The following is a 24,068-nucleotide window of genomic DNA, read 5'->3' as shown; positions in this document are numbered from 1 at the left end:
GAATGTTTCAATCTCATAAGTTACAGAAAGAAGCCAACTGACAGCACTTGACAACATGGAGCACAGTGCCAGAATGCAAACCAATAAAGTTCCTTCTTCTTGAAAGTGACAAAATGCTTATTTTAAGCATACTGAGACAATAAAGTGCTGATTAACAGGCAGCATGTTCTTCAATGAAACGTATGAGTGTGTAGCCTTGTGCTAAATACAGAAGATGCTGAAGGTATGTGATGATGAGTGTGAGAACAGCTCCCCGTCAACATCCTGAAATTTAGCTTTAAACCAACTCCCTAACAGAGTGTTTGCAGCTCCAGGGAGGACTGACCCAGTGTCAGGGACAATTTCTGTGAACTCAAGAAGCATAAATGCACGTGCAAGGTTTATTTCTCAACAGCTTAGAGCTGTCTCAGACACATCCATGCCTGTAGCCATGTCTTTGCTGCCTTACCTTGGTACAAAGGGGTGTATTGACTCTCCAGGGATTGCCAGGGAGGGATTACTTTAGCCTGAGCTAGAAACTACAATACTTTCTTCTAATCACACGTTAACACCATGTTCTGCAGAAATTAATAGAGATAATGCTGAAAATAATACTCACCCACGGAGTCTAAAAATAAGCACCGAAATTTCCCCTCCTCGTTTCTCTCTGCTTTGTGTTTCCCCTCAGGTGATGACACCATTCTCCTCTCCAGCTCTCCTGAAATGCATCATGAGCATCATGGTTACAGACTGCTCTGGGGAACAGTTTCTGCATGTAGGGTCAGAGCTCTGGGATGCACTGGGTGAGGCAAATCAGGGGTTATAGTTTTGGGATGTGCTGCGTGAGGCAAATCAAAATCTCCCTAGACCAGAACAACCAAGAGAAGGCACTGGTTTAACATGGTCTCCAAGAATCAGATACCTAGAAACATATTTGAATATGTATAAATTAGGTGGGAAGCCTGATCACAAGAGAGAGATGAACTAATTACAGTAAACGGGGTGTTTTCAGCTGCATACATGAAGAATACACTCCTTCAGAGTATTTTTGGTGTGACAGACTCTGTTTAGTTTTAGTCCTGCAGCTCAGCCCATCTCAGACTTCCAAATACAAGCCAATTAAAACACCAAAAGCTTATAGAATATTAATTGCTTTAGACTGTGCAATGTATGCAGCCTTGATTCATGTAAACACAGGCATTTTGAGAGCACAATATCCTTAAAATCAGTAAAAGGGCAGTAATTTATCAGGAGCACTGCACAAAGAACTTGCAGTTCCACCAGGCAGACAAACTTCCCAATAAAAAGGACAGATGGAGACGAAGCCAAGTGATACTACCCAAAAATAGGGAGTAGTAACCCCAGTTTTAGGGCAGTTTGATATGCACCTCTGTAGCACTGACACGTCCTCATGCATATACAGAACACACTAATTCATTCTCAAAACAACTTCTTATGAGACAAGGAAAAAAAGTTTCCTTCTCCCAGATGAAAAAAGTGAGGTCAGTAGGTGTGAATACAGATGGAGCTGGCTCTAGAAGTGGCATGAAAAAAAATGGAGTTCTGGGGATTACACAGCAGACTTGCTAATTTTGTGGTACTGAATTTAGAGAATCTGGCTCGGGGAAGGGAGAAGAATCAGTTTTTCATGACACATTGTGTCTCTCTGCGTGCAGCCCCCGCCATAAGGTGTCCCCAGCCCTGGGGACTGGAGCAGGGAGCCCTGGGGGTGATTCCCTGCACAGCCAGGGTGTCCTGCTGCCAGAGGCATGCTCCATTACATTCTTCTAGTCCTGAAGGAAAAGCACTTTGAATTTAGTAATATCCAGTATTCCTGTTAATGTGAGGCAGGAGACTGGCAGCACGCCACTCGCAGAGCCCAGCAATGGAAAAAGCAGAGAGGGAGCTGAGGCTCACAATGTGAAGCAGACAGACCTATTGTGAGCTGTCTCCATCCTCGGGGCTGGATGCTCCAGGCTGATTTATGAGCACAATATTTACAACTAACACACATGAAATGCATTATGAGGAGAAATAAATCTCCTAGCATGCACGGAGAGAAGCTAAGATAAAAGAATGCATATGGTAAACTAGGTGACTGTTTGTCATTAAATGTGGTACTGGAGCCAGAGCACGTCTCTGGGGCAGGGGAGGCTCAGGATTTGCACTGGGGTTTATCAATACTCTGGAAAACACGAGCCATTAGGCAGAGACTTTCAGAAAGATGTCCCAGCTTTTTATTTCTTTCCAGTGAACTCAAAGCTGATGAAAGACACTGTGTTGGAAGCTCTTGGGAGTAAAACAGGGCTTGAAAGGAAGAGCAGTCTTCTGCCTACGCAAAGACCCAGTGAACAGGCCAGAGTTCAGTGCCCAGGTCCTGTGTTACAACAGGCAATATCCTTCATTTGTGTGCACCCATGTCCCAGCTCATAAACAGGTACCAGCATGAAATTGGTAAGAAAGGGCTACTTTAAGGCAGAGGGCACATCATAATTAAGTATTCTGACTTACTGCACCATGCTACAGGCAGTAGAAATTCCCCAAATTAATTCCTAAATTAAATCATCACTGAACAGGTAAACATTTCAGAAAAACAACCATCCCTTACTAAATAATGGGACCAGCAAATAAGGATGTCAATTCTAGTTTCTCTGTAATTGCAAAACCCAAACCCCACTCCCAGAAACACTGACAACAATTCCCTGCTGATCCCTCTTTGAACCCTGCAGTGAGCAGGCTCCTCCAAATCTCATTTGGCTGGACAGGGAAGAGGAGGCAGCTCTCACTTCAATGCATCTGTATCTGCCATTTCTGCCTACAAAGCTGCACTGCTCATAGATTGCATCTCATCATGCCCAGCCAACCCAATTAGGCCCAAACAGCTTCTTGGAAGGCCCAGATTCATCTCTTCCTTTGATACTGAGGTTTGATGGTGCCAATATTTTTGCAGCTCTCTGTGATGTTGCCTCTTCCCTGGTGGGATGTGGCTTTAAGTTAAACAACTCATTTTCTGCAGGGTGCAGCACAGTCACGGAGAGCTCTGAGGCTGCTGCTGTTCCTCAGAGGGCTCTGATCAAACATCTGATTCCAGTATGGGAGGACAGACTCATAAAACCAGGCAAACCATGGAAGCAGACTGTGGTACAAACCAGAGCAAGCACTTCAGCTAACTGAACATGTTTCCTGTCCTCAGCCAGCACCACAACATCTTGGTTTAGCTACCACACATCTCCCTCAGAGCACTTCCCACTGCTCAAAAGGGAGCAACCAAAAATTCCTGTGAGAGCAGGACAGTTGGGGTGAAGGAACAGCAGAAGGGATCTGGGGAGCAGGAGAGGTTCTGCTGGGGAAAATCCTCCAAAATGAGCCCAAGAAAATGTAAATAAACCAAACTCAGCCCATGTGTGATACAATTCAATAAATGACACCTGGAGAAAAAGAAACTAGAGCTCTCCTGTATTTTACTGTCAGGAGTCTAAATTAATCACATTTTATATTTCTTTTATCAAAGCATTAATGACAAAGGGAGGATGAATATGAAAATACACCCTCCTCAGTGAAAATAATTATATTTGCCTCCATAACTTTGATTATTCCTTCAGACTTACCCTATTTTCTTTCTAAAACACTAGACAGGCCTTAAAAAATTGCAAAACTAACTAAACCTACTACCCACATTTATTGAAGCAATAAAGACATACTCATCTGTTGAATTACATTCTATTTTATGTTGATTTTATACACCATTGTAGTTATGGATAAAATCACACCATATTAACTAGCAGGGTAATTTTGTCCCACTGTTTTGTGGTTTCATGCCCATAAACAAGTGATTTATGGATTTTTTTTTTTGTGGAGTTCCTTAGTATGTTGATTTCAAATGAAGCAAAGAAGAGGAACTCAGACTTCTATTGGCTATAATTTGTGAGATATATTTTGAATTAAATAAAAACAAAAAAAACAAAAGAAACAACAAAAAAAAAACCAACCTAAGAACCAAGAAAGCAAGCAAGAAATAAATATGAAAACCTCAAGCCATATTTCATCCTAAACTCAGAGTCTAAATCCTTTAAAGTATGGGGAGATGATACAAGTCCCTCAGCAGAATTCTGGGCTGGGTTGCAGAACCCAGGGCTCTGTGCCATCAAACCTAATCTTTGTTTGAGATCTGACACATTCTCTCCAAGTTTTCAGTCACATTGCAAAATCCTGAGAGGATGAAAGGCAGATTCTCCTCCTCTCTTACACTAACCCCAGGGCCTAGAAACAGCAGGACTTGATTTAACCAAACACACACTGGGCCAGAAAAATGATGAGTGATCCTGGGACTAGAGTGACACCAGGGAGACTTCATCTGATTCATGGCTTTCCAACGTGATCATTGCATCACCTCAGCCTCCTGAGCAGATTGTGCTGAAATGAGGAGAGACCAGAATGCCAAAAAGCTTCTCCTCACTGGCCAAGCTGACAGCAAAGTCAGCAGAGTCTCCTCCTCCCTAGGGAACTGCACTCACCAGGCAGGAGCAACCTCCCAGCCCCAAACAGGCAACATCTGCCAGGAGCCAAGGCCCTGGTGCCCTCTTTGCAGAGCTGCCACCAACAAAAATGCCTCCAGGCCTTCCTTCTTCCAACTGAACTCCTCTCCACTGCCTCTATCATCCAAAAACTTTACTGTACCACACAAAGCCTGGACCAAGCTAAATCTGATGGCTCCCAAACAGGCTTCTTAAGCCTCTAGCAAATCAAGAGTAGGATATTTGTTTCTAAATCTCCAAAGGAGGATTAGGCAGGGTGACCATAATCCTAACCAGCCTCACACCTGCCACTCATTCTTAGTCAAGGAGAGATGCATTTTAGTATCTGGAAGTTGCTAGCAGATGAATCTCTTTGTCCAAGGTAGGATATCAAAGATTACAGTTCCTAGCTCCCTTGTTTCTTGGCTGCATAGAAAAATAAGGGTTTTTTCTGTGAGACAAAGAGTGACTATGACTGTTTGGTGAATATGTTTGAGTGAATATGTTTGTTTTGGTTCTGGTGACATCATCTTTTTTGTCAGCACCATCCCTCAGTAACTGACTCTGATCTGAGGAAGGACTAGAGCAGGTAACTGTCTTCTGAAACTTTATCCTATCATCTCCCTCTATTTCAGTGCCCTAAACAAATACAAGGTCACTGAGAGACTTTTTCATATATGTTGTCCAACCTTTGATCAAAACTCTGCATTTTCCATGATGTTCTCATGCAAGTCCCACTGCAATGACATCAGAGCTTCCCAATACCCATTTTAGCACCAATTAAAGGGCAATGCTCAGAGAACCATTTCTCTTTATTCTGTAGGAGTTTAAGCAGTGCTGTTATTACTTTTGAGGGGGAATTGTGCAGGCTCCTTGTCAATTGGTTTAGGTTGCCTAAATGAAGCCAAATTGCTCTTGCCATCCCCAGCTGCTGCTGCTGCCTGTGTGTTCCACCTTCCCCACATTCACATTAATCCATCAGCCAAGAGCAAAACAACCTTCCCTCAGTGCACCTCCTGCAAACAGGGCAGGAAAACACCACAAAAGGGAAAAAACCACACATCACTTGCAGCATTTTTACATGTAATAGTAACAGTCTCTTGGTGCCATCATCAGCCATGGCATTTCATTCACACAGAACACTTGTGGGCACATCACATATGCTTTTCCATTCAATGTATTTTTAAATGTTTCCCAGGCAACTGTTTCAATACAATATGCCTCCTTGGCAACCTGGTACCCGCAAATGCCATGCTAGTCTCCCTAGTCCTCCTTTTAGGCCTTCCCATCTTGGCATATAAATGTCACGAGGCCGGGTTTTCCATCTCCAGCCACACAGGTGCTGATCTGTCCTTGCTTTTGGAAAGGCTGAATTGAAGAGATGAGTCGTGCACTGGGTGCTGCAAATTCAGCTTTGGGGTGCTACCAGAGGGAGCAGGTTTCAAAGGCAGTGACTTTTTGTGGGAATGTCTCCTGCAACTAAAATTAAGGAGAACCCACAAAACTGCCTCCACTGAACTGACTTTCTCTGGAAGCAGCAATGAGCCTGCACTTCCCAAACTGAAATGCACGTCATCTTTATTGTCCTGACTAAGCCAGTCTTACCCAGCTCTCCTCATTTTGTGGTTTAATTGTAAGACATCACATGAATGAAAAGAGTCAGACTTTCCCATTTCACCACAGCCAGTGATTAGCACTGGACTGAGTGGGTCAGTTTGCTGAGTTACTCTTTCCAGGGCTGCAATTGCTGCCACTGGCTATTTAGGGGACACATTGTGACATTAGAGTGGAGCATTTCAGCTGTGGGACATTTGCTGCAGCAGCTTTCCCTGCTGCTCTGCTCTGCACACTGTGGTCTCTTTGGGGACATTGTCCTTTATTACATTTAGCAGGATGGCCATGCTCATCCTTGAGTGAAGTCACAGACTATTTGACAAGGACAAAAAATTATCAACATGAACTCCCAAGCTAAGCACTGATTAGATAAAATAATTAAAATATAATAATATTTCAATGGTCTAGCAAGGAACAATTTCTTCTGAACATTTTTATCTGATACTGGAGCTATCGCTACAGAAGAAATGATATTTCAGAAGGTCTAAAACTATCAGCGAGCATCAGTCGTCATAAAAAAAGAAGTTTTAATAAAAACGGTATGTGCTTCAGCCTCAAAGTGGCACATTAAAGAAAATAATAGCTCTTGCATGCAATGACATCAGGCTCTGAGAGAAACCCAGCAGAAACTGTGGCATCTCTTCTTCATTGATGACTCCATAACAACAGCTGAAAATTACAATTTTTCCAGGCTATAAAATGCCTAGCACTCCAAATTCTACACCGGCAGCAAAAATCTCCTCCCTGTCTGTGAGCTGTTGTATCTGTAATAGAGACCCTGCATTACCAAGCTTTCTAATTCTTCCCAAATGCAGAAGCTCTCATTCAATGCTGCAGCTGTTGGGGAGGAAATCAGAAATAGCAGAAGGCGGATTAGTTGATAATGTACCAGTTCTTCCCCAGCAAATGCTGGCACCTGCGTTTTACACTCTCCTCTTTCCCTCAGCCCAGGAAAAGATCACTTGGTTTGTTTGGCAGGCAATTTATAGGCTTTAGTGATTGTGGAACTGTAAAAGGATTAGAATTTGTTATAATAGCCCCTTCTTCCTGAGAGCAAGAGTTAAAACTGAGGCCCACTTTACAGCAAGAATCAGGGACCATGTAAGTAAAGATTAAGCGTGTGCAGCTTGATGAGACTCAACAGGGAAGAGATAACTACACATGCTGGCACTCCATTTACAAGGAAATCCCTGCAGATAATCTGTAGGAGCATTCTGGCTTCCACAAGCTCAAATCCCTTGACCACTGGCTCAAATCCAGTCAAGGCTGATTATGATAAAGACTACTCTCTGCATTTCTAGGAGAACTTTTTTCCTAAGACCACTAAACATTCTAATTATTAAATTAGCAAGACCCAAAATCAAGCAAGAAGTAATAGGATTTCCATGCAGTGGAGGAAACAGAAGATATGGGCTTGTGCAAAGGGGCAAGCCCAAGAACAGATCCTGTTCTACACTTTGCCTTCCTATTCTTAGTACATTATTCATTCTGGAAAGATGCAGATGGAAAATACTAAATGCCCTTAATGGACAAAGACTTCTAGTTTGAAATCTGCAGGTAGTTACAGAAGCAGATAGAGCAAGGATGAAAACATTCATGACATGGTTAGAGTGGGTAAAAAACCTTAGAATTTTCACTTAAATCTACAAAATCCAAATTCACCTACAATCTACACTTGCTACAGAAGCAAGGTTTTCTCCTTTTGCTTTTTACAAGCAGAAGCTGCAATAATAATTTTCCCTATTCTTTTTATTATATTCTTTCATTTGTGGCCCTTACTGCACAATAACCAATTTTTATGTTCTCCCATAATAAAGCTTTTGCAAATGCTGTAAGTGCTCACAGCACCACACAGCAACACCTCCAGCATGAAGAACAGGCTGCACTCCTGATGGCTGCTCTGGGAGAAGTCGTATCTAACAACATAAATCCATGGCTACAACACACGATTTAGCAGCAGAGGATTGTCCAAGGAGTATCCATGGGGTCCTAAAACATAAAACACCAACCCAAACATCACAGGAATAAAAAACCCCTGTGGCATCTCTGATCGTCAGCACAGATACACCCAGGAGTGTGTTTGGAGGCTTTCACAGCCCCCTCGGATTTTGTAAAATCCCTGGTTTTGCATAGTCTGCTGCCTCCGTGTGGTGACAGCCAGCGCTGGGCCACAGTTCCCAGCGATCCTGAGTAAAATCCCCCAAGGAACACTTCTTCAGCTGGCTGTGAAATCAGATTTCTACCCCTCCTCTGTCATCTCATTTCCCACCACTTCCACAGCCAAACCCCTCTTCAATTCACACTTTTGCTTTATTTACACCCCCTTTCTCCTGCTCTTCTCTGCTGCCACCACCACCTTCCTCTCCACAGCAGCCTAAACCCTCCAGATCCAGATTCCCCCTTTGCCTCTGTTCCACTTACCTTGTTCCACCTGCAGCTTTTGGGGGAACGCCTTTCCCAACAAAGGAAAGGAGGGCCGATTTCCTGGGATCTCCTTTCACCACACTGGGAAGCAGCTTCTTAATGGCAACAACAGTGACAGAAGCCTGTGACTGTACCTTGGGTGTTCCCCGGGCACTGCAGTGGCTGTAACAGATACTAATGTGGGAAAAGGTCAGTCTTTGTGACAGGGGTTGACTTTTCCAGTAGTTTCTTTCTTCCTGGATTTTATTCTCATTTTACTCTGCCCATCACACAGCTGAAATGCTGGCCCTCTTGTGTGACAATTTTTTATTATTTTTTGTTTTTTAACTATCCATTGTATAAACTCCACAGATCCCAGGAGCAACCAAACACTGCACTTCCAAGATTTTTATCCACAAAAGCAAACCTAATAATGCTGCTTTAAAGTTAAGAAATTAGTTATTACACGGAGTTAAAGTCATTTTGGACTCACAGAAACACAAAGTACCTGAAGGGAAGGTGAAGGCTGGGCAGAGCCTCCCAGATCTCTGCACAGACAGAATCATCCTCAGCTGAAACACCTCTGGATGGGGCTGAATGGACCTCCTCAGCTTCAAATTGATGTGAAATGTGAATCTCTGAACTCTGATACCCATTTTCAAGGTTCAGATGCACTCAAAGCACATATTAAGTCCACTGTTACTTAATATATTTTTGCTGGGCTGTGTGACCAACACAATAACTCACTAGTGTAACCTCTAACAATCAGTCAATACTGATGCCTCCTTTCTACTCTGAAAAATCCAAGGATGCCACAGTCCAGACATCCAGGAACACATAAATGCAGTTACAGAGAAGGAGAATGTGGACTTGGACTCATGTTTTACCAATAATAAATTGGTTTTATGCAAAGAGTCCTGTGTGCTGGTGCTCCCTCATAAATACCTGTTACCAAACTGGATTTATTTCCTTGCACATTTTTTGCATCAGTTGTTAGGAGTTTAAACAGCACAGTTACTTTCTGATCCTTTTATGTACTGTTGGAGGATGAATTTTCTGTCACCATTCTTCTGGGGTCTGTTTTTGAGACGGCTGCAGGGGAGTGTTTAAACCCTCTGTAGCATGGCAACACTCCAGCCAAAAACGTCAAATCGCATCACTTCAGACTCTTCTCTAAAAGCGAAATTAGGTCAGAGGTGCGCTCCCAATCCGTTTTACTTTTTGGAAGAACACCTTTGGGTCTGGCCCCCTCAGCAGCTCCAGAGCCAGGGCGGGATCGGCCAGGCCCCACCCGGCGCCATCTTGTCCCCCTCAGCCACGGGGACCACCCAGCACAGCCCTGACCCTGCACTTCCCAACACACCAAAACCCTATAAAAACATAAGTTTGAGGGTAAAAGCAACACAAAAAAGGGCTGTTTTCGAGACAGACCAGCCGCCGGCGGCTGAGGGGTGCAGGGGATGCGGAACGCCAGGGCTCCCCTCAGGGCGCCCTCAGCACCGCTCACCGTCTCCGGCCACCCCCGCGCCGTGAGGGCGGCTCTGAGGGCGGCTCTGAGGGCGGCTCTGAGGGCGGCTCTGAGGGCGGCTCTGAGGGCGGCTCTGAGGGCGGCTCTGAGGGCGGCTCTGAGGGCGGCTCTGAGGGCGGAGAGTCACAGCCCCGGCAGCGCGCCCGGGGCAGGAGGAGGAGGAGGAAGAGAAGGAGGAAGCCCCGGCCGCCCTCACTCCCCGCCCTCCCGCGGCCGCCAGCGCCGTCCCTCGGCGAGGCGCGGGGAGCCTCGGCCATGTGTGAGGAAGGAGCCGCCAAGCTGCGCCTGAAGCCGCGGACGGCGCCGCCCGCCCGCGGCCGGGAGCGCAGCCCCTGCCCCGAGCCCCCGCCGCGGCCCCAGTGAGTCGGGACCGGATCGGTCCTGAGGGAAGGAATCAGCTCCGGGGGGGATCGGATCGGCTCTGCAGGCCAGGGTGCACCGCGCCGGCGACTCGCGGCGTTTCGCGGTCAGATCTGTGTCTGTTAAAGGTTATTTCATCAAACACCGCCCGTAGCGCCTTTAAAAAATAGGGATAAAACTGCAGGGTAGAGCACAGCGTGCCCCACGCCTTCCGCACGTTCCTCGGCACAGAACAGCACTAGAGGGGACAGGGCCTGAGAAACGTCAATGTATGAAAACTTAGTTTTCTTTCTTCCAGAATATGGCTCACAGGAGCGCAGAAATATTTTCTGGTTTTCCCAGCTCTGGAGTTTGGGAGGACGGAACGCAGAGTGGCTCGGTTTGTGTTCGAGCCTGGGGCTCAGCCGAGTCCCTTCCACCATGGGCTGGGAGAGGTTGATCACTGCTCTTTGTGTTGTTTCTAATTTCTTCCCTGTACAGCTCCATTCTTGGACAGCGACCCAAGCAAACGCATCAGGAAGAATGCTGGAAATACCATTGTGACATAAACAATCCATCCTTCTCTTGGAATTGTCTTTATACATTACCTGTTAGTGCTTATAGTTCCTAGGATCAATTTAATCAAGTTTTTTAGGAAGATAATCAGTAATTTCAAATGGCAGTGTGGGAATGTCCAGACATACACGGGAACTGATGCAATTGCCACCCTCAGTGCAAACACTTCCATGATTTCTGTGCTCAGCAGGTGTTAAGTTGGGTATTTGAGAAGATAAAACAGTGGCTGCACTTAACTGCTTCACTTGGAAGTGAGGATAGTGATAGATGCCTACTGCTCATTTGTTACCAGCAGAAAGGAAAGCATTTAGACATTCATTTTTTGCTAGCTGCCCAAATTACATAAGTCATATAAAGCTGCAAAAATAGTTTGCAGGCTCAATAATGTCTTTGTGTTCCAATAAAAAGAGGCAAACTGGTATCAGTGTTAAGAGCATTTTCTTTGTTCTCTCCCACCTTCAAACTATTGGACTGTGTCTTTACAGGGCATCGACTGACAGATGTTCCTGGTTTGAAAAGGAAGAATTAAATGAGTGTGAAAAGACCTGGCTTTTGCTACTGAAAGACATCAGTCAAGATTCAGAGTGCACAAACTGGGACACAGTGCCCAGCTTTCCAGAGTTCTTGGAAAAGGTAGCGTGCTGTATCCTTGTTTTTGCACTTTGTTCCTGCTTCCAATAGCGACAGCCTGCTTAATGGGAAACAACATGAAATAGCTTTTAGAGATGTGGGCTTTCAGCTCTTTAATCTCTGTGTGCAGTGCTGTGCCTGGGCATGGCGTGGCAGGGAATATAAGGACAGCTACAAGAGGCTTTTTTGGCAGTACAGCAAATTCTTTCCAACATTTTGCTGGGAAGAGGGAGCCTGTGTAAGGATGCTGATTGCCATAAACACCAGCATCTCCCTAAGGAATGAAACTGGAAAGGCAAGCTGTAATGGAGGGGTTAATTGCACAGAACCCACCCTGACATCACTCCAGTGACATCAGGCAAGATCACAACATCAAAATCAGTCTTTATAAAGTACTTTTTCCTCCCCTGAACAGCAGCAGGTTGTTTTTTCATCCTTAGTCTCTCTGGAACATGAGTACCCATTGTATCCATTTAGAAAGGCTGAGGGAAGACCCATATTCCATCAGCTCCATGGGCTCCTGGAGGAGGGACATAAATAAAATGTTCTTTTCTTTCCTGTAGTTCAGTTTTCTCAGTATTTGCAATGTGTTCTCAAAGCCTGGGTTTAGGTATTGATTGAGCTCCATGTGCTTAAGACATTCTCTGTGTGTGTGTGTGTTGTAGAAACAACAGGAAAAGAGTCCAGAACACCAGGAAGTCTTTACAGTTGGAACTAAAGACTTTCAGTGGGTATCATTCCCATCTTTTCACCAAGAAAAATGTCTGAACCCCACGGATCTGAGCTCCCAGCAGCCAGCACAGAGCCCGAGCAATGAATTTCATAAAGGCCAGGGCCAAGCAGATAAACTGAAGAGTTTATCATCCACAGCTGAGGAAACCTGCAGGGGAGCCAGTACAGATCAAGCCCAAACTGCCTCTGGAGCAGGCACAGAAGGTGTTTCAGAGCTGGGTGTGAGTCCCAAGCCTTGCAAACTCCCCGGGCACAGCAGCTCAGCACAGCCCTCGGCGCTGGTACAAAGCCCTGCAGGAGCTCTGGGCCCTCAGCAGCAGCAGCAGCACACAGGGACTGCACAGAGCAGCAGGGCAGGCAGGAGAGAACAGGGTGAGGAAAAGCCTCAAATCCAGACACACCAGGAGGAGCTTCCAGCAGGGGAGGCCACGGGGGTGCCTGTGGAGAAGCCTCAGCCCAGGGGTGCTCCTGGGGCTCAGAGCCACAAGGAGAAGGAGGAAAACCAGAGTGAAGCAGCTTCAGCTCTTGACAGTTGTCCCATGTGTCTGATGCAGTTTAGTGGAAGGTAAGTTTGTGTTTTGTTTTTTTTTCATCACTTTCCCATAAATGAACCACAGCAAGTTCTGGAGGCATCCTCTATGTACACAATAACAAAAGCAGACAAAACCTCTATGTAAGGTCCTTTTTAGCTGTCAGAATGACATACTTTAATCCCATTCACGAGTTGAGTATCTGCCCTACAGTAAGAAATGTTAACACAGTGTCATAGTACCTTGCCTGCCAGAGTTGCTGAAAATGGGCTTTTACACAGGTCCTCTAACCCTGCCAGCTCTGTTGGGGGCCACTTTCCCTGTTGTTGGGAGGCTGAACAGGGAGACAAGGAGTGGCTACATTAATATTTAGACAATTTTGGTCCTTCTGTCAAGAGACTTAGACAGAAAGCTTAAAATGCATCAGGTCTGTGCTACTCAGCTCCAGTTTGAGCAGCAGTAACAGCAAGGGTGGGAGGTTTTGGTAGAGGATTTGGGCACAGGACTGAGTGCCCCACTGAGGTACCAGAACACTTGTGGGAGGGAGTGAAGGCAGAAGGATTGCAGTGACTGTTTGTGTTTGCAGACTCTCCCAGCTGGACATCGATGGGCACCTTGCCAGGTGCTTGTCTGAAAGTGCAGATGATGTCATGTGGTAGACCCAGAGGAGCGGGGAGCACGGCAGCCAGGCCAAGGACGAAGCTTCCTCAAAGGAAAAATGTGCCAAGGAAGCACATCCTTGTCTCTGACTTCAACCACTAACTCAGCAGAAGGATAAGTGCCACCTGCCTATTTGGTTTTGGTTTTGGTTTATTTTAAAGCCTCTCAAATGCACATAAAGTCATTCTAGTTCTGGAAATGGTGCTCTGGGATGTCCCAGAGGCCCCCAGGGAAATCAGGCTTGGTACTCCTGAAGAAATGCACTACTGAAATCCCTTCAGCTTTGTCTGATGCACCAGCGTTCTGAATCTCTCAGGACAGAAGAAAGCAGCTGAGCAAAAGACAACTGTTACTTAGTGTATTACTTTTTTTTTCTAAACAGATAATCTATGAAAATAAACTCAGTTAAAAAGTAATTTGAATTTGGCATTCTTGTTGTTTTAATACCTAAGTAAGAAAGTGTAATTGTATCATTGATCCTGAGAGTGTAGCTATTGAAGAGAAAACACAGCTCAAACCAAATAGAGGGTGTGGGGGTTTTATGTTTCTGAAGGAGCCCAGCTAAACTCAAACCCTTGCAGTGCAGGTTTCTAAGTCTCTATCAGTGTTTACAGGTGATTAACACGACTGGGCTAATGAGGCTGCAGTGTCCCAGTGCTGGGCTGCAAAGGGAGATTGAACACAGCCAAAGGAGCTGATTTTGGTACCAGCTGCACACGGAGCAGAACTGCCCAGAGCCTGCTGGGGCTGGGAGGGGCCCAGCTGCTCTGTGGTCACTCCTCAGGAGGAGCAGGGGAACGCTTGCCAAGCCTGGCAATGACAATAAATGACATTTAGGGCCAGCTCAGTAACCACAAACCAAGGGATGAGGTCACCAAGCTGCTGTGGCTCATTTCCCTGTGCCCTGGACCTCAAATCCTGCAGCTGAGCTGGGATCCAGGTACAGAATAAACACAGGGTACAGCACAAAAATACAGGAGCTCCTGGAGATTTGATTTACAGTGGGGTCTGCTTCAGAGGTTGGACACGGCCCATTTCACTGATAAATAACAACAGTCTGTTAACTTTTTCATTAAAGTCTTTAATAGATGTGCAAGAATATAAATGATCTCAGCTGTTATGGATTAGTATACCATCTTCTGCACAATTAAAACTGGTCAGCAAAGATCCCAACTAATTAATTATACAAAACTACAAGAACATATTTACTGTTTTACAATCATTAAATTAGCTAGAATTTTCATTTACTATTTCAAATAAGACAACTATATATCATTACCAGATCCATTTGTAATATATTAGGATTTTTTTTTTTCCAAACCACACATTTAATTACATCCTTCATTTTCTTTTATTTATAAAACAAGTACTTTATATAAAAAATTTCCCCTTCATCATGAACAGAACATTATTCAAACACTTGCACATGAGCAACCAAACTTGTACCCAGCAAACTATTTGGCAACACAGCAACATTGTAAATGCCTGTAAATTCTTAAATAAAAATCAAATAGTCTTTACAATGTTTGATTAGCAAAATGTGTCTTTCTATTCTTCCTTCCCTCCCTCCCAAAATGTCTGAAACCTGGAAAAAAAGGTTAAAAAAAACCCCAACCCACATTTCTAATATTTCCAGTTTCAAGTTCCATGCCCTGGCATGTCAAAGGACAGCTTAACCTGTCACAGTTCCTTTCATGAGCTGCCTGCAGTCACTCTGATCACTACTGATTAGCCTTAGTACCAGGGGAGTTCAAAACACTGAACAGGAAATTATTCAGGGGAAATAAAATAAGAAGGAAAAGGGGAAAAGGAACAATTAAAAAATGTCAGATTACATTTAAAAGGTAATGTTGCCTTTAGTAGATAATAAAGTATCTAAAGTCCAGGCATTTGAGGCAAGTACTTTTTCCTAGTTAAATTATTTAGTGTTGATTAAAAGACATTTTGCTGAATATGAAAAGCTACAGTCCAACAGAGAAACCCACAACTGAAACCTGAATGGGATTCATAGAACTAAACAACCACAGGTCTGCATAATTGTGGCTAAGAGGGGATACAAAACCTAGATTGTTAATCAATGATTAATTGACTATTTCAAACAATGTTTTGGCAGTCTGGTCCTAGCACCTCATGACTTGGATGTGAATCCCAAAGATGTCATGTTCAGCACCTAATGCAATGCTGTACCCTGAGAAAACCATAGGTTAATGTAAAGAGAGTGAAGTGTCCCAATTTCTCCTGTTGGCCCGGTGAGGTCAGAGGCCAGCGCAGGGCGCGCGTCTCCCTCCCCCAGCAGCCCTGGAGCCCAGCCCGAGGGCAGAGCTGAGCCCGCCCCGGCTCCCCCAGCTCCCACCACAAGGGATTCCACAGTTGTCTTCTGCTTCTTCCAATTTCTTAGGTATTTGTTTTTCTGCCATTAAAAGAATTGTACTGCTTTGATGCAAATCATTTTGCTGAAAGATCCCATTCTCTGCTGCAGAATGATTAATTAGTTATTAATGCACACTGAGCAACTGTAAGCAGACAGTTTATCATAAGCAGGAGGTGTGCTTTATCAGGAAAGTGGATTTTATCTTATGGTTATTCTAGATTTACTACTTTAAGGCTATGCTTTACTATGCTTTTGCTCTACATCTGAATATTTGTATTGTTGATAAAAATACTTTTCAAAAATCTAATATACAACACAATATCATTGTAGGTGTAGGCACTGCTTAAGTATGTTTAGAAATCCTTTGTGTGCAAATTTAGATTTCTTCAATCTCTACGTTTTGGTAAATTTGGAGTTTAAGACAACAGATTCTGTAATTGATACCGTAAATTCTAATTTGGAATTAATCTCACTGAGTCACTCTGCATTCCAAATTCTGAAAAAATGCAACTAAACATCAGGCTGCAGCTGTGAACTGTACGTTTCAGATGGAATTTTATTTAATATTAGCAAGCAGAACTTACCAGGTGTAAGAACGTCCCAAATATGCAATAATCCTTCAATGCAGTTTATCCATTTAGGCACTTAAATCTTGTACCCAAATTTATGTTTTGATTGCTAATAAAACACAACTCCTTTTAAATATATCTGAGATGTTTAGACAGGTACCACTTGTGAAAAAAGGCATCAAAAATAAGCTTCAACACCACTGTAATATATTTTATTCTTCAGGATGTTACACTGTAATACTCTTCAACTGGGAGCTCATTGCATCGAATGTTTGTAGAAAGTGTGTGGATCTCAAAGTTTCTCATGATCTCCTTTTGCAGGGATGCAATGAACGTTTCAATCCTTCATGAAACAGGCACAAAATGCAAATTCCTTCATTAATGAAGCCAGTTGTGTCAGTGCCCAGAACTTAAGAATCACTAAGTGGCAGAGGACACCCACCAAAATCATAATTCTCTTCTTTGATTTTCAGCAGCAAATTTGTTTTTAGATCATTGGTCTCCATCCAGAGTGAGCAGTCCCAGCCTCGCATGCATATACTGTAGTTAAGGATAAATTAATGTCATTCACACTGTCCCCAACGAGGTCATTCCTTCATACTGTCTCTTCTGTTGACAGCAACAATGGATTAATATATTCAAATCCTTCAAATTCTGACTGATCTATTCTCTTTATTATATCCCTGAAAAACAAATGAGAGCAGGGTTTAGTTTACCAGAACACTGGGCAGCCTTCCACCATATAATGCAAGATACAAAGAGTTTCCAATTTACTGTAACATGACCAAGTTCTAATGGCAAGTACATAATTGTGGGAAATAGTAAAGGTGAGAGGATTTTTAGAAGCAAGATAGTAAAAGGTTTTAAGCTTAATAATGGTGTATTGTGTATTGTTAATAGAAAGAAGACAAGCAAACATTGTGTGGAGCAGGTGTATGTGTACATGAAGTAATTGGCTAAAATAACTGTCTCTAAGTTTTAGCAATGTGCTATTGGCTAAAATGTGTTTAAGATGCTCTGTAACAAAGTCTCAAGCTGCACCAAGGGAAATACAGGTTGGATATTAGGAAGAAGTTTTTTCCAGAAAGGTGATAAAGTTCTGGAGTGGCTGCCCAGGGAGGTGCTGGAGTCCCCATCCCTGGGTGTGTTTAACAAAGCCTGGATGTGGCACTGGGTGCCAGGGTTGAGTTGAGGTGTTGGGTCAATGGTCTTGAAGGTCTCTTCCAACCTGGTGATTTTGGGGGAATTCTGTGAATTTAGGAATTCCCAGGAACCGGGGAGGTGCTGGAGTCACCATCCCTGGATGTGGCACTGGTGCCAGGGTTTAGCTGAGGGGTTGGGGCTGGGTTGGACTTGATGATCTTTAAGGTCTCTTCCAACCTGGTCACTCTGAATTCTGTGAAAGAAACCTTTGGCTGTGGCTGTACGTGAGCTTTTGCCATCTACCACACAATGAGGCTGATGCTGCAAGAAAAGCTCAAGGAACGCAGCCCAGCAGTGCCATCCCCTTTGTGGAAAGGGGAACCTAAGCACACCAACACACACACACACACACAGGCTCTTAGTGATTTCCAGCTGCTCTCTGAATGAATCCCAGCTGTGCAGCTGGCTGGGGCAGGGCAGCACATACTCATCATCTGGGGTGAGCTGCACGGGCTCGCTGGTGAACTGCGTGTCGAAGTTGTCCAAGCCGTAATCGTCCGTGATCTGCGGCTGGAACGGGGGCGTCGTCTGCTTCTTCTCCAGCTTTACCCAAATGTGGGGAAAAGGACAGAATTACAGTGGGTAAGAGTTCCAGCATGCCTCAGGAAATTCAAATCCAACTGCTGTAAATGCTCTTGGAAAGGAACATCAAAGTACCAAGTGGTATGGCCTACAAGCCAGGCAACGCACAGCAATATAGTTACTGCTCTGCATTTTAAAATAAAAATGCCACAAATAATTCAGCCCTTTAAGTTTTATCTAAATTGGTAGATTAGATTCAGGATTGATGAATTCCCACAGTGCTGCAATACAGCAGTTAGCACAATATATTTACTTTTGTTCCTGAGGAATCGACCTACTTTCCTTCCTCATTTGTGTGCAATCTGTCACATAGACCAATTCATGGTAGCACAGACACCAACATTCTAATTCTGACATTTATATTCAGGTAAAAAGCTGTCTAGGCTGCAGACCTCCATAATCTACCTCAGGACAGGTAACTGGTGACAGTAAGTAGCAGTGACCACTGATCAATATGATCACTTGTATTACCAACATCAGATAAAATCCTGATTTTAAGGTCAGAATCTCTCATGATGCTTGGTACAGAGCAAACAAAACAGGGAATAAATCCCAGAAAAATCTTGGATTTTGGGTTTCACACAAGAGCACAGGAAGTACAGATGGAGATAGGAGGGAACTGTGGAACTGTCCCAGGGTGGTGCATTAATACATCAACAGCCCATCAATGATCAGGTCTGGGAAAGCACCATGAAATCAAACTGATGAGGAAGAAACAATCAGCTCCTCCCAAACAAGAATGGCAACGTGAAGGAACCAGCAAAATGAATATTTTGGTGGCAGGACTGTCCCTGTGAGCTGGTACCACACACTCACATGCAGGCATTATTGCACAAGGGGTTAAACATCAGACTCCCTCCTTTGTTATACTCAGTACAGCATAAATGCTCTCTTAAATCAGCCAGAGAGAACCTGCAGCCTTTAACTTGAGAAAATGAATGAAAAAGCAGCTCTAGAAAGCCCCTCACTGCAAACAGGAGCTGTGGCTTTGTAGCTCTTACTCCAGCAGGTCATGGGTAAACACCATGAAACAGGCACTGAGATAAGAACAGGCTGAATATCCCCAAACCATCCAAACCAGACCTGCCCTGGATGCTGCTGAGCCTCCTGCAGCAGAGTGAGCAGCCTCGAGTGCTCTGGGCTGTGCCACGCACTTGGGATGACCAACACCAGCAAAAATGTTCTGGGCTGGCTGCTCTCTTTCCCTGTGTTTATTTTTCCATTTAGCTCAAGCTCCACACAGAACAAGTTTTAAAGTTGGTGTTAGGCTCCTTTCCTTCTGTTACAACTTGAAAAGATTTGGAAAAGCTTTTAAATCCAAATGTTTTCTTTGAAATGCAGGTGGTGAGTAAGAGATTCTAGTAACTAAAAAAGCTTTCCAAGTATTTTCTCATTTTTTCCTGAGTACATTTGCCAAAACTTATTAGAAATTTAACTTCAAATTCAAACTTATTAGAAATTTAACTTCAAATTTCTCTGACGTTGATCCTCCTGAGCAGAACTGTCCTAATCATATCACAAAACAGATCACCTAAATCTTCCCTTTTTTTAAAAAATAGGGATTTAATATTAAAGCTTTCAGCCATAAAAATATGTTAGAAAATGTAAAAATTCAATCAGCATAAGAAATACCAATTTTGATTAAGAGTTTTTTTGACAAATAAACAAAATAGAGCTCCACACCTCCAGGTGAGCTGCACTGGGGCATCACAAGATAGCAAAAAATAAAAGACTAAAAAACAAAAAAACCCCACCAAAACCCAACAACAAACCAAAAGAAATCCCACTAAGGTTGAAGGGAGAACTCCAAGCAAGGGATGTCTGACAAAATTAAGGACAGCCCTCGTTACTGGGAGGATTTTGTAAACATCAGGTGTTTTAAAGCACCAATTCCTGCTGCACTGTGCTCTCTGAAGAATGTTACAATGAAATTCAGAGCAGCAGCTTCAAAGGGAAAATGCAACTGTGCAGCTTTCTCTCATCTGAGCTCTTTCATGTTAGTGCTGCCTCTTCCCACACTTCCTGCAGCCTCCCCAGACTATGGAAATACTACAGACACACTTTGCAATTGTTAACTACCTATTGAAAATGTAATGCTGCCAGGGAGGAGCTCCAGACTCTACAGCTTTAATGCTCAAATGTCAATAAATGTTATTATGGCATTTCTGGGATGGTTTCTGCACTGGAGACAGAAGGTAACACAATTACCAGGTAGCAGAATATTTGAAAACCAGCGTCAATAACTGTTATAATGGCATTTCTGGGATGGCTCTGCACTGGAGACAGAAGGTAACACAATTACCAAGCAGCAGAAGATTTAAAAACCCAATTTTGATACAATATTTGCTTGCAAACCCACTGAAATGCAAGTCATCTTCTTCACCATGAACCACAAACCTCCCTCACCTCAGCAGTACTAAAGAAAATCTGCAAACTGTAACCAGAGTCCCTGTATAAACAACCCCACTAACCTAACGAAAGGAACTGATCCTGCTCCTCCTCCTCAGGTCACTGAACCCTGACACCCACCCCATAATCCTGCTTGTTTTAGGAGTCACAGAATTGGTAAATTCAGCTGGGTTTTGGTGTACTAGGACAACTACTTTGACTATGATGATTTCTAGAATGATTTCTAATGATTTCTAGAATTCATTTTGCCTGTTTGCAGCAGGGTTGTTTATATGCACACAACTAATAAATGAATGAACGGCTCCTTTGGAACACCCAGAAAAAAAGGAGGGATTTTTACCAGGTGCCAGCCTATGCACACAACAAATAAATGAATGAATGATTCCTTTGGAACAGCCAGAAACACAAGCAGGGATTTTTACCAGGTCCCAGTCTATGCTGCGGAAAAACGTGTGAGACTTGATATCAGCAAATCCTGTCTGGGGCTGGCAGCCAAGCCTTTCTTTGGGATCCTGTGGAAAACACAGACACTGGAATTACACACTGCAAGCCACTTGCAGCCCACGTTTGCCAAAAGCCCACAGAGATGACTCCAGCATTGCCATGACTGTGCAAACTCTGCTGGGATAAGCACACTGTGGCTAGCAAAGAATGCTGAATTATTTATTTCAAATAAAATTTGAAACTTAAATTTTAAATGATCTTTTACAACTTCTTCAAATAATTCATGTCCTTCTTTTTTCCATTCATGATAATGGCTCTTCAGATTTCAGTCAGCTTAATTAAATTAGTATTACAGAAAAGAGTTTATAAACAAAGCTGCAGTTCTTTTTTAAAAGCCTGCACCTAGTTGAACATCAAGCCTATGCTGTGGAATTCCCCCAGTAATTTTGAGACTGAATGGGGTTTTTAACATAGAGTATACCAAGGTTTATAGATTTTATAATAGTAAGCAGATTAACTTCTTAACTGTATCACTTTCAACAGGAAGCTCTGACTTCCAGCTTTCAGATGCTAAAAATAAGAGAATGTTACTTACCTTGTTTAAAAATCCTTTTAACACATGGGAAGCCTTGACAGAAAGAAACCTTGGAATCCGGATTGGCTTCTCCAGAATAACTGTGACAGGTTTAAAAACAGCAATATTGGGTTTTGGCTTGTGACATTGACCATGAACTCAATACAAACATTTATTATTTTGGTATGCTATCAGTTAGAAAATGGAAGATAATGAAGATTAATTTTTTAAATCATGCAAACAAAGTTTTTTTAAATCATGCAAAAATCATACAGGAATTCAGGCATAAATCAGCATAAGTGTTGACCAAGAAGTACCAATTTTGATGAAGAGTTTTTTCTACAAATAAACAAAACACAAATCCAACAGTTGTCTTTTTCCCCCTCTCTCAAAAAACTGCAAAGCAGAACAGAGGCACTGTTCTATTGGCATTGCAGGATTTCCTCAGGGACATGTTACCTTCATTACATTTGCTATTATTTGTTGTGTGAATAAAAGTCTCATTCCTCAGTACAGGGCAAAGTGTGATTGTAAACAGAATTTTAAACAGAAATGGATTTGATATCAGGCCCTTCAAGCAGAACATGTCAGATTCTGGTCCAGGAGTGCAGGAACTGCTTTAGAGAAGCTTTGCCCGTTATGGAGTTGGGAGCACCGTGGGGTAACAGTGGGAAAGGAAACCCCAGCCCTGCCATCAACCTGCCCATTTGGGATGTAGCCACCCCAAAGCACCCCAAAGCCAGGCTGTACCTTGGAAGAGGTAATCTTCAGTGTTCATGTCAGGATTGTCAGTGATGATGTCGAACGGGGACCTCCCCGCCATCATCTCGAACATCAGCACCCCCAGCGCCCACCAGTCCACGCTGAAGCCTGCAGGGCACACAGAGGTGGCTCAGCCAGCACTCCTGGAATGTCATCTTCCCTCACACAGACCAAAGCTGGCTTAGCACTGTGTCCTGGCTTAGGGCAAATGAGGGGGAGAACCCCCAGAGGGGTTTGTGGTGCTGTTCACAGGGGCCCCAGAGGAGGGAAGAGACGAGGATCTGACTCCATGTTTCAGAAGGCTGATTGATTATTGTATCATATATATATTCTATTAAAACTATACTAAAAGAATAGAAGAAAGGATTTCATCAGAAGGCTTGAAAAGATAGAAAAGCATGCTAATAAAATCTTGTGACTCTCAGAGAGTCTGAGCCAGCTGGGCTGTGATTGGCCATTAATTAGAAACATCCACATGAGCCCAATCCCAGCTGCACCTGTTGCATCCCACAGCAGCAGATAACCATTGCTTACATGTTGTTCCTGAGGCCTCTCAGCTTCTCAGAAGAAAAAATCCCAACAAAAGGATTTTCCATAAAAGATGTCAGTGACAGGGGTTCCTCTAGAAAGCAGATTTAAGTGGCCCCTCCCTCAACCAGCTCAGGAAAATATTTCCTTGGAGAAAAGTGGAAAAGCGATTTCTGGGCTAAACAGCAAATGGGCATCATAAATGCCCATTCAACTTATTCCAGGCTAAACAGACAACTGGGGAAATGAACACCATAAAGTCACCCCAGGAGATACTGAAACCCCTGCCATGATTTACACATCCCTGGGTGAGCCTGAGCTTTCTCAGCTGGGATGACAAATGTAGAGGAACATCCTGCAGGCAGCAAAGCTGCAGTTTAAATCTTTTCCTATAGTATCATTTAATAAATATTTTTCAGGCCAAGTATGATTTAAAAGAAGCTGAAATGAGTGATAGGAAGAGAAAAAAATCCCTTTATTTCAGGAAAAAATTTAAACTGTACAACAAGCACTCAAGTTTTATTATATATTAACACAGAAATGTGCAAGTCAAAAAATTAATTGAACCAAAAGAATTCATTTGACCCAAGCTAGAGCTGTATTTATTGTAACTATAGGTTGTGTAGTTAGGCCTTACCATATTCTTCTCCTCTGAGGATCTCTGGTGCAATGTAATTTGGTGTCCCACAGAAAGTGCTTGTAGTGTCACCTGGGCCCAAACCTTCCTACATGCAGAAATCATTTCAGAAATTAAAACCTGACCTCCTTTTCTGGGTATTTCCTTTAATTACACTTAAAACCCCGAGTTACTCAGGGAGTTTAAAGAGCTTCCTTTCACAAAATAAATACTCATAGTGCTCAAAATGGCCTAGGACTCCTCAGCTCCTCCTCAGCAAAGCTGATTAAAACTGAGTCACAACATGTAGGTAATAATATTTTGCTTACAGATAAATTTTTAAAAAAATCAGTTAAACAATTTGGAAGTCCTTTTCAAATAGATATTCAGGAAAAAAAAACCACTTCTATAACAATTCAGTTCCAAATGTGGTTCTATTCAACAGTTAAGTTTTTTCAGAATAAAATTCCAATTCCACAACCAAATCCTGGGGTCAGTAACACCA

At 43.3% G+C, this 24,068-nt stretch overlaps 2 protein-coding genes across 3 annotated transcripts in view; one reads left to right on the top strand and one right to left on the bottom strand.

Moving 5' to 3' along the window:
• Positions 1 to 10,288: 10,288 nt before the first annotated feature.
• Positions 10,289 to 13,927, top strand: FAAP20 (FA core complex associated protein 20). Its single transcript, XM_036396301.1, has 4 exons — positions 10,289 to 10,397; positions 11,439 to 11,586; positions 12,249 to 12,880; positions 13,432 to 13,927. The coding sequence occupies exons 1-4, from the start codon at positions 10,294 to 10,296 to the stop codon at positions 13,502 to 13,504; spliced, it is 957 nt and encodes a 318-aa protein (XP_036252194.1). The 5' UTR covers positions 10,289 to 10,293; the 3' UTR covers positions 13,505 to 13,927.
• A 638-nt stretch (positions 13,928 to 14,565) lies between these two features.
• Positions 14,566 to 24,068, bottom strand: part of PRKCZ (protein kinase C zeta) — a 41,902-nt gene continuing 32,399 nt past the window's right edge. For both annotated transcript variants that reach the window (XM_036396197.2, XM_036396198.2), the window contains 6 exons: positions 23,585 to 23,672; positions 22,408 to 22,527; positions 21,679 to 21,758; positions 21,062 to 21,151; positions 18,076 to 18,191; positions 14,566 to 17,128 (listed from right to left, as the gene is read on the bottom strand). In XM_036396197.2, the coding sequence (XP_036252090.1) occupies positions 17,041 to 17,128; positions 18,076 to 18,191; positions 21,062 to 21,151; positions 21,679 to 21,758; positions 22,408 to 22,527; positions 23,585 to 23,672 (582 nt within the window). In that variant the 3' untranslated portion in view covers positions 14,566 to 17,040. The remainder of the gene's footprint in view (positions 17,129 to 18,075; positions 18,192 to 21,061; positions 21,152 to 21,678; positions 21,759 to 22,407; positions 22,528 to 23,584; positions 23,673 to 24,068) is intronic.

The sequence above is a fragment of the Molothrus ater genome, chromosome 23 (assembly GCF_012460135.2).
Source record: "Molothrus ater isolate BHLD 08-10-18 breed brown headed cowbird chromosome 23, BPBGC_Mater_1.1, whole genome shotgun sequence".
Lineage (NCBI taxonomy): Eukaryota > Metazoa > Chordata > Aves > Passeriformes > Icteridae > Molothrus > Molothrus ater.
Note: the sequence above shows the minus strand (reverse complement) of the source record. Positions and strands in the feature narration are given on the sequence as shown.

Coding starts and splice junctions, on each gene's coding strand:
- FAAP20 (XM_036396301.1), top strand. CDS start 10,294: ATGTGTGAGGAAGGAGCCGCCAAGCTGCGCCTGAAGCCGCGGACGGCG. Junction 11,587..12,248: donor TTCCAGAGTTCTTGGAAAAG/GTAGCGTGCTGT, acceptor TGTGTGTTGTAG/AAACAACAGGAAAAGAGTCC. Junction 12,881..13,431: donor CTGATGCAGTTTAGTGGAAG/GTAAGTTTGTGT, acceptor TTGTGTTTGCAG/ACTCTCCCAGCTGGACATCG.